General features: G+C 44.9%; 1 protein-coding gene across 4 annotated transcripts in view; it reads left to right on the top strand.

The window, feature by feature from the left end:
* Window positions 1-9,326, top strand: part of LOC144768137 (uncharacterized) — a 166,000-nt gene extending 156,674 nt beyond the window's left edge. For all 4 annotated transcript variants that reach the window (XM_078651569.1, XM_078651566.1, XM_078651570.1 and 1 more), the window contains one exon: window positions 6,853-9,326. In XM_078651569.1, the coding sequence (XP_078507695.1) occupies window positions 6,853-9,252 (2,400 nt within the window). In that variant the 3' untranslated portion in view covers window positions 9,253-9,326. The remainder of the gene's footprint in view (window positions 1-6,852) is intronic.
* The last annotated feature ends 2,930 nt before the right edge of the window (window positions 9,327-12,256 follow it).

Here is a 12,256-nt window from a genome sequence, read left to right as displayed (position 1 = left end):
AACCAACCCATCTCTTCAGACTCTATAGAAACAGAACCTCACCCATACAGGAGCCCGTTTGTACAGAATTGCGAGACAATTGACTATGGTACATCATTCAACTCAATGGAACCAAAACCAACCATCCATGCTTTAGTAAACGAGTCACTACAACTCTTCTGCCATCCATTTCCGAACGGATTGGCTCAGTAGCCATAAGGTTACAGAACCCCTCGATGGCTACTCATTTTCAACATCTGGACAGGTGTGCCACTTCATTCAACACGTTCACTTCCACGTAACACCTCATTCACAGGTGCACTCGCAGTCACGCAAGAACACCTTTTTGTATCCAAAGTACAAAGTCATACTCAAAACAGAAGCCACACCACCACCTGCGGCAAGTCGATTGTAGAGAAGCTGCTACACAGGGGGTCACATAAGGACAGCGCTGCCGTGGTATCGGCTGATGGAAGTGTGCTGTGCCTACAGTACTCCATTCAATCAAAAACGAGGAGCTTATCGACTAAAAGTGCCAATGAGCCAACGCAATACCTGTGCAGCCCGCTGGCCAACATGTAAGACTGGGGTCCCTGCTCAATTTAGTCTGTTTAAGAGTCCTTTTCAGCATCCCTTCTTTTCACGAGGCATACTTACATTCATTCATACACACACAAGTACCGCCAGTGACACGAGAAACCCCTGCTGCAGGACCTAATGCCTTCAGCCTGATTGTGTTATTGAACACATAGGCAATGAAAGTCGAGATGTTGCCTACAAAAATACAGTAAGGCACTCGCCCGCTTCCTCCATCTTAATTAAATATAAAGCGCAGCTGCCGGAAAGCACCCGGCCGTACTGACAAAGCAATTTTGAGATCGGAAGAAGCGGGCGAGTGCCTTAATTTTATACACAGGGCTTCCTCTTCAACAAAAATGTAGGCATGGTCGACGTTTTGTAGTGTTAATTAAAGGTCTTTATGTAGCATAAACCCGTCTTTCAAGCATTGCACAGAGGAGCTTGGGGTTATATTACGTCATATAATGTTGGTTAAAGTATAGAACAACATTACAAAACCACAGCTCAACAGAGGGCTATGTTAGAGAGTGCAACATTTACTTGGTAAAAGGGAACTCTTAAAAAGCATTGAGCAAAGGAAACAAAATTCAATCGCTGGCTAGTGGTCATGAAAGAAAGGAAAAATCTGTAATGCCCAATTGACGGGACGAGGTCACGTAGGGCCCGATTCACAGAACTAACTGAAGACAAAATCTTAAACTTATTACTTTTGGTATTCACAGAAGTTAGGATTTTGTCTTATGTTTGTCGTAAGACAAACTTAAGACAGACTTAAGTTAGGATTTTGTCTTAAGTCTGTCTTAAGTTTATCTTAAGACAAAATCCTAACTTCTGTGAATACCAAAAGTAGTAAGTTTAGGATTTTGTCTTAAGGTAATTCTGTGAATCGGGCCCTTAGAAAGGACTGGAGGAGGGGGGTGGGCGGTGGAAGTGTTGTTGATGCCTTAAAACATTCAGGAGTCTTAAGCATCAGAAGGAAAATTAAAATAAACCTTCTAAATTCATGATAATGCGAGGCAGGAAACAATCAAAGCACATGCCATGCTACATTTAAATCACAGCACCAGGGAGGAAACAATAACCAGCTTCGCCTCTCCCCTACCTCCTCCACCGCCGAGGAACGCGCAGGAATGACTGCAAAAATGCAAAGAAAATAAATAAAAATAGCCGGAAACGCGATAATGAATCCCGCCCCTCCCGGACTGGTGACCTGACTCATGGTTGCCATGGCGATATTTTAGAAAATAGGCTTGCGACACCGTAAGTCACGTCACCCAGTCCTCGAGAGGCGGGATCACAGCCGGACAAATCATCCGAACACGGGCTTTGTCCAGTGGCAGGCCTCCGTTTGGCAAGGCCGGCCAATGGAAGAAGGGGCATGGTTTCATGCCCCTTCTTGCTAACAAGAACTCTCGCCTGCAACAGCGCATGCGCTGCAATGCAGGCTTCGACCTAAAAAGGGAGTTCTCTTTCACCAGTTCTGCATCAGTAACAAGCACCAACAATAGTTATTCTACAATGTGCTTTGTCTGATGTGGGGCTGGCGAGCGGTGCGACCAGAGGTTTCTGGCAGGCCCCTGCATTGAGCGGTGTGCTGGGCTCTGGCCGAACTGGTGACCCGCAAGCGGCTGTGTCGATGTAACCTGCCCACCCAGCGCACAAAGTTGTAACCTCAGTTGCAACCTCTCTTTCCGGTTCACAGCCCTCACTTCCCCTCTCGCTGCCTCCTTGCTGGTGTCCACTGTTCCTCAGGTGAGAGGAGGCAGCCGGGGGTAGGGCAGGCCTGGCCGGGTTTGCGGAAGTGATCTTATTGCCCCTATCTCCAATTTTGTAGGAAGCGCCGATGGTCAGGAGAGAGACGGCACCAGGGCCATTGATATCGAACATCATCCAGGGACCAGGCATCAGGCCTATTCATGAGGTCAGGGAAGATCAGGGAGGAGCCCTCCCAGCTGCCACAAGAAGGAAGCGTAGCGGAGACAACAACTCTCCCGCGCAGGCAACAAAGCGGGTGAGATCCAAAACCAAGCCCAAACCACCATCAGTTGAAGGCCTTCTAATACATCTTTTCAGCCAAAAAGACAAGGTAACAGAAAATATGGGGGCTCTAGGAAATTTCTCACCACCCAGATGCAACCTTGCAGCCTGCATGAAACAGCCGAACATTTACACAAAATTCAACTTCCTAAAGGACACCGGCTCAGTGCTCTTATTGACATACAAGTGGCTCACGGGCTGCAAACACTCCTATTACCCCCACCTCTGATGGTCACTTTTAACGTTACTGAAGTAGGTCTGGGCCATCTCCCCTTGCCTGAGACGCCCGACCAACAGTTAAGTGCCTCCTCCATGCCCTTACAAAACAGCGACGAGGAAAGCTGGAGATTAACAGGACTGTCGAACTCTCCAACGATGGAAGATCCTCAATCCTGCAGCTCAGACAACCCCAACGGAGAAGGCAATGGGAGTACCCTAGCACGCTAGCACGCAGTGGAGCACAAGGTCTCCTCGGGTCAAATGCGACCACCGAGGAAGGCCCAGCTGCTTCCACCAGTGCAGGTAATTGCAACAGCACCCCAAACACCCATACCTTCCCTGACGGCCCATGGGTGTCACCCTTAGGACTCCTCAGAACCAAAGAAGATGCAGAAGAAAAGGACTGCGAGGCACTCTCATATTTAACAAGCATTTGCAATGCAATAGGTCTCGCATTTGTGAGAGTTAGAGCTATTGGCGTTGTAACTGACAAATTCTTGTACCCGTGTGGAATTGAGTGGATGTATGTGGTGTGGAGTGGAATTATGTGGGTTGAATTGGTATTATTAGTTGTGGAATTGTTTGGAGTGCATTTTTGTAGTTGAATTATGTGGCATGGTGTGCAGAGGAATTATGTGGTATTAAGTGTAATAAAATTATGTGGAGTAGGACTGTGCGCCATGGTGTGGAATTTTGTGGCATGGTATTTTGTGTTGTGGAGTGGTATGTAGTGGAGTTTAATTATGTGGCATGATGTGGAATTCTGTGGTATGGATTGGATGTATGTGGTGTGTTGTTAATTGTGCTGTTGAGTTGAATTATGTGTTTTGATGTTGAATTATATGGTGTGGAATGGAAATGTCTGGAGTTAAATTGTGTGGTGTGAAACTGTGGCGGGTGGAATTATGCTGATTGGAATTATGTGGCATAGTTTGGAGTATATGTGTGGAGTGTTGCTATGTGACAGTGGTTTTATGTGTAGTGTATTTATGTGGTATTGAGTAGAGAATAATTATGTGGAGTTGATTCAAGTTGAGTGTAGTGGTATGGTGTTGTGTTATTTATTTCATGCTATAGTCTCACGTTAGGTTAGGTGATATCACGCTATGTTATTGAAGCCACTTGTTTTTGGTACAGAAAATGAAATCATTGTATATACCTCTGCGTGAAACACCAGTCCAATTGATACTGTACACACACGCACCTCAACCTTGTAGTTTTATATGAACCCAGACGTTCATTATCTCAGCAAGTACTATCTATTAGCCTGAAAGCAATGGGTCAATGGGAAACATTAATGCCCCTTGTGTCAACCAACCTTAATTCCCCACCAGGCTGTGTAATGCAGCCTGGTGGGGAACATGCAAAGTGCACATGACTGTTTGGCCGGCCCAAGACAGCCGGCCAAACAATCATGCGCACTTTGAGTGTGCTCATCCTTCCTCCCGCTGACCCCAGATCTGGCCAGCCCCGCCGCTGCCCGCACCTAGGAACGGAAAAATAAAATGATAACATTCCGTTATTATAATTTTATTTGTCCTCTGCACTACTCTTAAAGCAGTGGGCTGATGCTCTTCCGCCGTAGCGAAGGAGCCACTGCTGCTCACTATGTAAGATTAGGTCTGGGAGAAATTGTATTTATTCAACAACAAATGGAGGAGTACCCCCTGGAGGCGTAACAGAGAATGGCTCTGTACCTAGAGCTTAAGGCTCAGTGAAGCACAGTGTGCCCAACCTTTTTGCAGGACAAAGCATGTCCTTTTAGAAGACCCCTCACTCACCAACCTGGTTGGTGACATGCTTCATCATCGGGGTCCCACCCCGAAGGCCGAGTGCCAACAGGGTGTGCTTCGACACCTGACTACAGTGGAGCGGGTATATTTTCTTTTTATATGTGCAATAGTTCTAAAGGTGATAAGTGGTTTAAAAAGGGGCCAATACTACTCACTGCAAGACTTTATTCCTGAGTGATTGAACCCCCATAAAAAAGATGTGACACCTATGTCTAATTAGGTAGACTCCGGTGTCTAAGACGTGTAGTGTTTAAAAATAGCGACGTGTGCTATGTGATTTTAAAATTTAGGTCTACATGTTTCAACCATCTTGCTATTGTGGGTTTTCGTCAGGACCAGTGTGGGTGACCTGGGTGGTACGCACACGCTAAGGTGCGCCCTTGCCCTCGATCACGTGAAAATTGTTTGGAACCACAAACTTGTGGACCTTTGCAAAATATAGTCTTCTCCCAAATCTGGAAGAAAAACCTGTAGAGGGAAGAGAAGGGGGGGGGGATCTGGGATCACGTAGACAAGCAAACAAACATTTGTTGTACATTTAACATATATTGTGCTGATAGAGGTGGTTAGCAGAATTAGCTGCTCAGCTGCTGACCCATGCTTGTTGCTAGTATAGCACCAGGACACACCTAAATGCGGTGGGGAGGTGCAATTGTGTTCTTAGCAGGCTGTACATAGGTGGTTGTTTCCCCAAAGCTAATTCTGCTAACTACCTCTATAAGCACAATATATGTTAAATGTACAACAAATGTTCGTTTTGCTTGTCTACGTGATCTCAACATGCCCCCCCCCCTTCTTTTCCCTCTACAGGTTTTTCTTCCAGATTGGGGAGAAGACTATATTTTGCAAAGGTCCACAAGTTTGTGGTTCCAAACAATTTTTACGTGATCAAGGGCAAGGTCACCCACACTGGTCCTGACAAAAACCCACAATCGCAAGATGGTTGAAACATGTAGACCTAAATTTTAAAATCACATAGCACACGTCGCTATTTTTAAACACTACACGTCTTAGGCACCGGAGTCTACCTAATTAGACATATGTGTCACATCTTTTTTATGGGGGTTCAATCACTCGGGAATAAAGTCTTGCAGTGAGTAGTATTGGCCCCTTTTTAAACCACTTATCACCTTTAGAACTATTGCACATATAAAAAGAAAATATACCCGCTCCACTGTAGTCAGGTGTCGAAGCACACCCTGTTGGCACTCGGCCTTCGGGGTGGGACCCCGATGATGAAGCATGTCACTAACCAGGTTGGTGAGTGAGGGGTCTTCTAAAAGGACATGCTTTGTCCTGCAAAAAGGTTGGGCACACTGTGCTTCACTGAGCCTTAAGCTCTAGGTACAGAGCCTTTCTCTGTTACGCCTCCAGGGGGTACTCCTCCATTTGTTGTTGAATACTTAAGAAGGGGACCGGGAGTTCCCACCTCACAGATTTGTTAAAAACCCTTACTCTCTCCTATTGTTGTGGAGAAATTGTATTTATGCCTGAGTAAGCGGAGTAATTTCATGTTACTCTTTTCAAGCAAAATTACGAAAAAGTTACTCAATTATGCCCGTTTGCATAATTTGGAGTAATTTGCCACGAAAATCCTACTGCAGGACCACAGGAGCAACAAACTTAGCAAGCGCAGGCAGCTACTGTTGATAATGTTCTGTTGCATTTCCTGGGCACGACGGTGCATTTTGCTCTAAGAAAATAGTGCTAAATCCTGGGTTACGTACCCTGCATAATTCTACGCAGTCTTGCATCATTTTGCTGGTAATTTCACGTAATTATGCTACAGCAAATAATGCAAGTTACACCCACCCCTCGGCAAGATATGACTCCTAAAAGCAGCATGGGTCACAAACCAAGGTGAAAGTGAAATACACAAGATCTAAAGCCCGGATTGCTTAATGGGTTCAGTTAGTTCACTATTGCAAAAAGTATGTCTTTTGTAAATGTGATGCGAGTGCAGGTGACAGTGGAAACAGTGCAGACCAACAAGAGATGTGGAGAGTGATTGAAGGAAGAATATCTAAGGAGAATGAGATATAATGTGGTTGTGGGGAACGATCAAGAGACTTATGGAACCAGTGTGAGAAATAAGGAGAACAGGTGTAGGAGTTACAGGAATGTTTAGATAGAGGGAAAGTATTGTATGGAGAGAGGTGAAAGCCAATCTGAGGCACATCAGGAAGCTAGTCGCATATAGTTGAGCTTCATTCAGTGCATAATCATTGTCTCTTTGTTTATTTAGCGAGTCAACTGTCCTAATGATGTTCAGAGTGACGTTACCAGCATGGCTCAGAAATACAGACTTATGGATGAAGATGGTGATACGTTGGAGAACCCACCAGATCAGGACTTATATGAAATGAGCCTGTCATCAGACCGTAGCCCTGCGATGGGGACTATCAGGGAGGACCTGCAATTCACCTCCAGCAGACGACCTGGCAAGAGCACCAACAAGATGCCTCTTGTGCGCTATAAGGAGTTTTCCAAAGTCACTTTTCCAATGTTCACCAATGAGAATAGTGGGCCATTTAGCATCAGGACTTTACTGGTAAAGCCAAGTGAGGTCATGACGGAGAAGACAACTGTCAACATTAGTTGGTTGTTCCCAGGATCCAGTGGGCAGGAGACAATCACAGACAACCCAACATTTTTACACAAGTGGAGAGGCCAGATGAAACCAAGCCCCGAGACTGAGGAGGACTTTGCAATTTCCTCCAGACTCGATGAAGGTGTCATGGCCTCAGATCGAGAGGAGCACTTAAGAAATGATGACACTTGGCAGGACAGAATGAGTGACTTGCGACAGACTCCAAGTAAAAAGAAGAGAAACAAAGTCTTTATTGCCCTCCAACATGAGTCGACCACCGAGGAGATGCTGAGAGCAATGCCAAGCAAGAAGATGGCTGTGAAACAGAGTTTTAGCAGCAGCAGCCGCTGGTCGGACCCTAAAATGTCCTTGAAGCGTACAACCCTGAAGATTATGGAAACTCTGCCTCCATATCAGGAGATGCCAAAAGCAAGGATTGTGGAAAGCAGAGGTAGCAGTTTTTTGCCAACTCTAGCGTTTCATGTGAGGACAACGGCTCCTTCTGGGGAACCGGTGTTTAGTGGTAGTGTGAACCAACCCAATGCCAGAAGTATTTTTGGATCCACCCTTACTACCAAGTTTGCCACTGGAATGATCTACAGAAATAGCAGGACCCCATTTTTCCTTAGGGCATCTGATGAGGAGAACCTGAGAGAGATGACCATGGACGAAAGACTCCCAGAGGAACCTTCAGAGGAGAAAGTTAGTGTGACGGCCTTAAACCAGCAGACTATCACTGTCCCTGGCATTAGGAATCAGATTGCGATTTCAACACCCAGAAAATGGGTTTCAGAGATTACTCCAATACAAAGAGGTTTACAGGTAATGCCCAAACACACAACTCTGGTGACAACGAGCTTCAGAAGCCCCAGCATCTTGAACGTTGTTGATGTGACTATCCCAAAGGAAGAGGCCATCTTTAGCCAAGGTATTCACCGGTTAATGCCCACAAATTTGTTGGATACAACAAACAAGGTAAAAATGACCTGGACGCAGAACATTCACCCAATGATTAAACAAAGACCTGTCCAGTTGATACTAAAAGATGAGGTTTTAGAGATGAACCCCATTGAGAGGCTTGTAGATGTAACTCTCCCAAAACAAGGTCTTCATCAGTGGAATACCCAAAGTATTGCAGGAAAGATGCCAACTCAAATATTAATAGCAGAGACAAGCCCCAACTATGAAGTGATCCCCAGCAACACCCTCCACCCTGGTAGATATGCCAAGAGCAGGACAGTGGTATCTCTGGGGAATGAGAAGGCCAATAATGCCTACATAAGGCTGGTAACCAGCAAGAAGATACCCTGCCCTGGTTCCCAAGGTGGATTTCATTGCACTCAGACTAGCCAGGACTCATCATCCCCCTACAACAATCTTGCATCTGACTTCACTAGCCAAAAATTGCGGTATCTTCGATTCACCAGCAATTCTGCCAGGTCGGGCATCAATAGTCCTTCGCCAAAGTATACCATTGAAGAAATTAATGTTAAATTCCCAAAGACAGGGTCAGATGAGAACCTGTTGAAGGCTCTCAGTAAAATACCAAGGTCCAACTACAATGACTTTTACAAAGTCACTTTGACCACTCTGGGCAGAAGAACCATTGACTCGGATAGACTAATGCGGTTGTTGCCATCTAACAAAATAACTTTTTATACCCAACAAAACCCAGACATGGCTCTAACTAGTAGCATTGCTAGTCTCAGATCTGCCTCAAATAAAGACCATTTGGATATAATGGCAGTGCAACACAGGGAGCCTAGTTTGAAGGGACACCATTACATCGACAACTGGCCACTTCCATCTAATGCACACCCACTCAGAATCACTGTGGCCAGATCCCGATCTGGAGGAGAGATATGGCGTGGGGACATAGTGGACCTGTATCAGCGATTGCAGGATCCCAGAGTGCAGAGGCTATCTCAGGAGCTGGAGGAGGAACTGAGTGCGCAGGGTGCCAGACAAGACACTGCACATGTCAACAGAGCCGACCTGCAGAAATTATCCTTAAGGCTGATGAAAGCCCTTTCACGTATGCGTGTGCGAATGTAGTGTATAGATCAAAGGTGTGGGGTCATGAGAAATTTATCTATTTATTTTGGAAAATAAAAAGTCTTTGTTTTGTACCTTCTGCCCTAAGCAGTTTGTTTTTAGGGACACAGTCCCTTCCAGATGGAGGAAGATGGTCTCAATACATTTGAATGCAGTCACTCCTAGGATAGCTGTTAGGAATTGGGTTTCTGGTTGGCAGAAGTATGCAACCTGTCCAAGCAGGAACCACAGTCCTAGTCAGGATAAGTCAGATACACACCCTAAATTAACCTGTGCTCACCCATTGGTAGCTTGGCACAGAGCAGTCAGGTTTAACTGAAGAGGCAATGTGTAAAGTATTTGTGCAACATTTAAAGAAGTAAAAAAGTGAAAAACCACACAAAAATAACACACACCTACTTAGAAACAAGGACTTTAATTTATTGAACAAAACAAGATGAAAACTCCCAAAATCCAATAAGTAGAACAGGAATTATGAATTTTTAAAGAATATTCAGAAATATAGTGCTTAGAAACATAAAGGGCCAACCGGGGCTATCTTGTTGCACTTGACAGGGTCAAATCTGGAAATTCGCAGTGGTAGAGTACCCAGAGTCCTAAAACCAATAAAAACAAGGTCAGAAAAAGGGAGGAGGAAGGCAAACAGTTTGGGGGTGACCCTGCAGAAAGGGCCAATTCCAACAGTAGCAGAAACTTATTTCTTGTTTACTTTGTTTTGTTTGGCGCCAAGCATGTTCCCCGGACAGACTCCTTCAGCTTCATGTCAAAAACTATATGATACTTTTAAGCTAGCGAAGTGGTGTCAGCGGGTTACAGGTTTCACAGGCAGATTCAAACAACATTGATTCAAGAGGGTTATGACCACTTGTCCTATAGTCTGAGGTCTCCACTGGGGAGTGTAAAGGTATGCCAGGCTATTATAAGCTTGACTAAGCCATTAACCAAATTTTACCTGAAGGACAGGTCGATGGGTTGCGCATTCGTGCAGTGACCCACGCCCACCAGAGTCGGGAACACTGGTCCCCTAATGGCCTGCCTCCCTGTTGGATCAACATCTGGCTGTGGAAGATGCTCCAGGGTTTAACACAAAAGAATAGGTGTTGTCTGCAAGTCACCAGGACTTTTGCTCCAGAAGATTTTATGCATCCAGCAGATTATTTTGAATGTAATTCTAGGAAAGTGGACCCAGGGTGGTGATTTTAGGGGACAATCTGTGTTTTTTAGTCTTCGAGATGTGGAAAATGATGTCTGTCTCTTTAAGTACAATGTATATTTTGGAAACAATACTTTTTTCATAGGGTCCTTTACACAAGATGTGATTCATTATCCAGTCACAGCGAGACTAGGGCTCCAGATTTCCCCAATTTATGGTTGGTCTGTATGAGGATGAGGGTGGCCTGAGGGAAGAGTGCAAGTGCCATCTGGTTCTTTACCATCCTGTTGGTCAGTCCTTCTTGTGCCAGTATGAGGCCTAGGTCACAGACCAACTCCACTACTATCTTGCACAGGGCTTTTTACAAGGCTCCCTTGTCAGTATCTGTTAGGAACACGTGGGTTTACCCAAATAAGTCACTGGGACCTGGGTGAATTAATGATACAAACAAAGTGGTCCCAGAACATAAGCAAATATATAACAATAACAGATGATTATAGGCTGAATTCAGAGAAAATTTGCAACATTGTTTTTAATCACAATCAGTAAATCCAATAAATTGGAAATAATTCATAAAATACACAAATATATATACACAATTAGTGCCCCTAAAGTATCGACAGCTCCACCGGTCCTCCAGGAGTATTAGCATCTGATCAGCAGTGAAAGCACGGAGGGTTTCTATACACATGTCTGTCTGGGGGGCAAAGCCATACTGTGAACTACAACATCCACTGGAGCATTGCACCAGGTCTTAAGTGCTAGAGTCTACATAGAGCCTTCTGCTCCGCACCAATTATGTGTGCTAAATCAAAAATAAATCTCACAGCATTTAATAACGAAACATATTATTTTGTAAGAACCCCAGATATAAACGAACCATATTCAAATTCAGACACCAAAACTTACCACGTAATCAAATGAATAACAAAGTGCCATATTCGTCCTTGACTGTTGTTGGATAACTCAAGGGGCTGCAGCGGATGTATGATGTTACAACGCATACTTTTACAACGCCTACCTTTACATCGCAAGTTTTACAACGCATACCATCACAAAGCATAATGCTTTTGGGCGCTGGATAGTGAATAGTTTAATTTACTATTCCAACTCCAGTCCCCGTGGATAGTAGGGAAGGTGTTGGATAGTACATTAAACCTATTCCCTATCCTAGAGCGCCCCCCAGCGCTATGCATTGTAATGGTTTGCGTTGTAAAAGTTGCGTTGTAATGGTAGTTCGTTGTAAAAGTTTTCTTTGTGAAGGCTGTATACTGGCTGCAGCTCGTGTGCCACCGGAAATGCCCTCTAAATTGGAAACAAATATTTTTCACTCTGAACACCAGTGCACTTGCAGAATCCTCTAGTATCTGAAAAGCACATCCTTTACCAAGGCCCCCTTCTCCCTGCACGGCTGTAGAGTGTGTGGCCCTTTGCACTGACCGTGTTTGCAAGCCCAGTTAAATTCCCCCACTGACGAGGGAGCTTACCAACAAAAGGAGTCCAATGTTCCTCCTATTCCAGGTTCGGTGTAAGAGGGCTGGATCCATGCCATGTTTTCACAACGACCAGCGACTATCTAGAGACACTGCATCTACATCTATTCCAAGTGGATATCTGAAACTTGGGGCGTGGATCCCGCCTTTGTGGACTCCTGCTGCTGCTAGATCCCTCTGCTGTCTTCAGCTACTGCCATTACCAGCATCCATGTTTGGATTCCTCAAAAAGCAGCTGCAAGAGAGGATGGATTTCATGTTGTGATCGAGTTATAGCAGAGTGCGTTATCTGCCATTTCCAATGGACATTTGGGGACATATGTATGAAAGTTTGATTTTGCGATTCTCAAAAGAGAAT

This window comes from Lissotriton helveticus, chromosome 7 (genome assembly GCF_964261635.1).
Source record: "Lissotriton helveticus chromosome 7, aLisHel1.1, whole genome shotgun sequence".
Classification (NCBI taxonomy): domain Eukaryota; kingdom Metazoa; phylum Chordata; class Amphibia; order Caudata; family Salamandridae; genus Lissotriton; species Lissotriton helveticus.
Note: the sequence above shows the minus strand (reverse complement) of the source record. Positions and strands in the feature narration are given on the sequence as shown.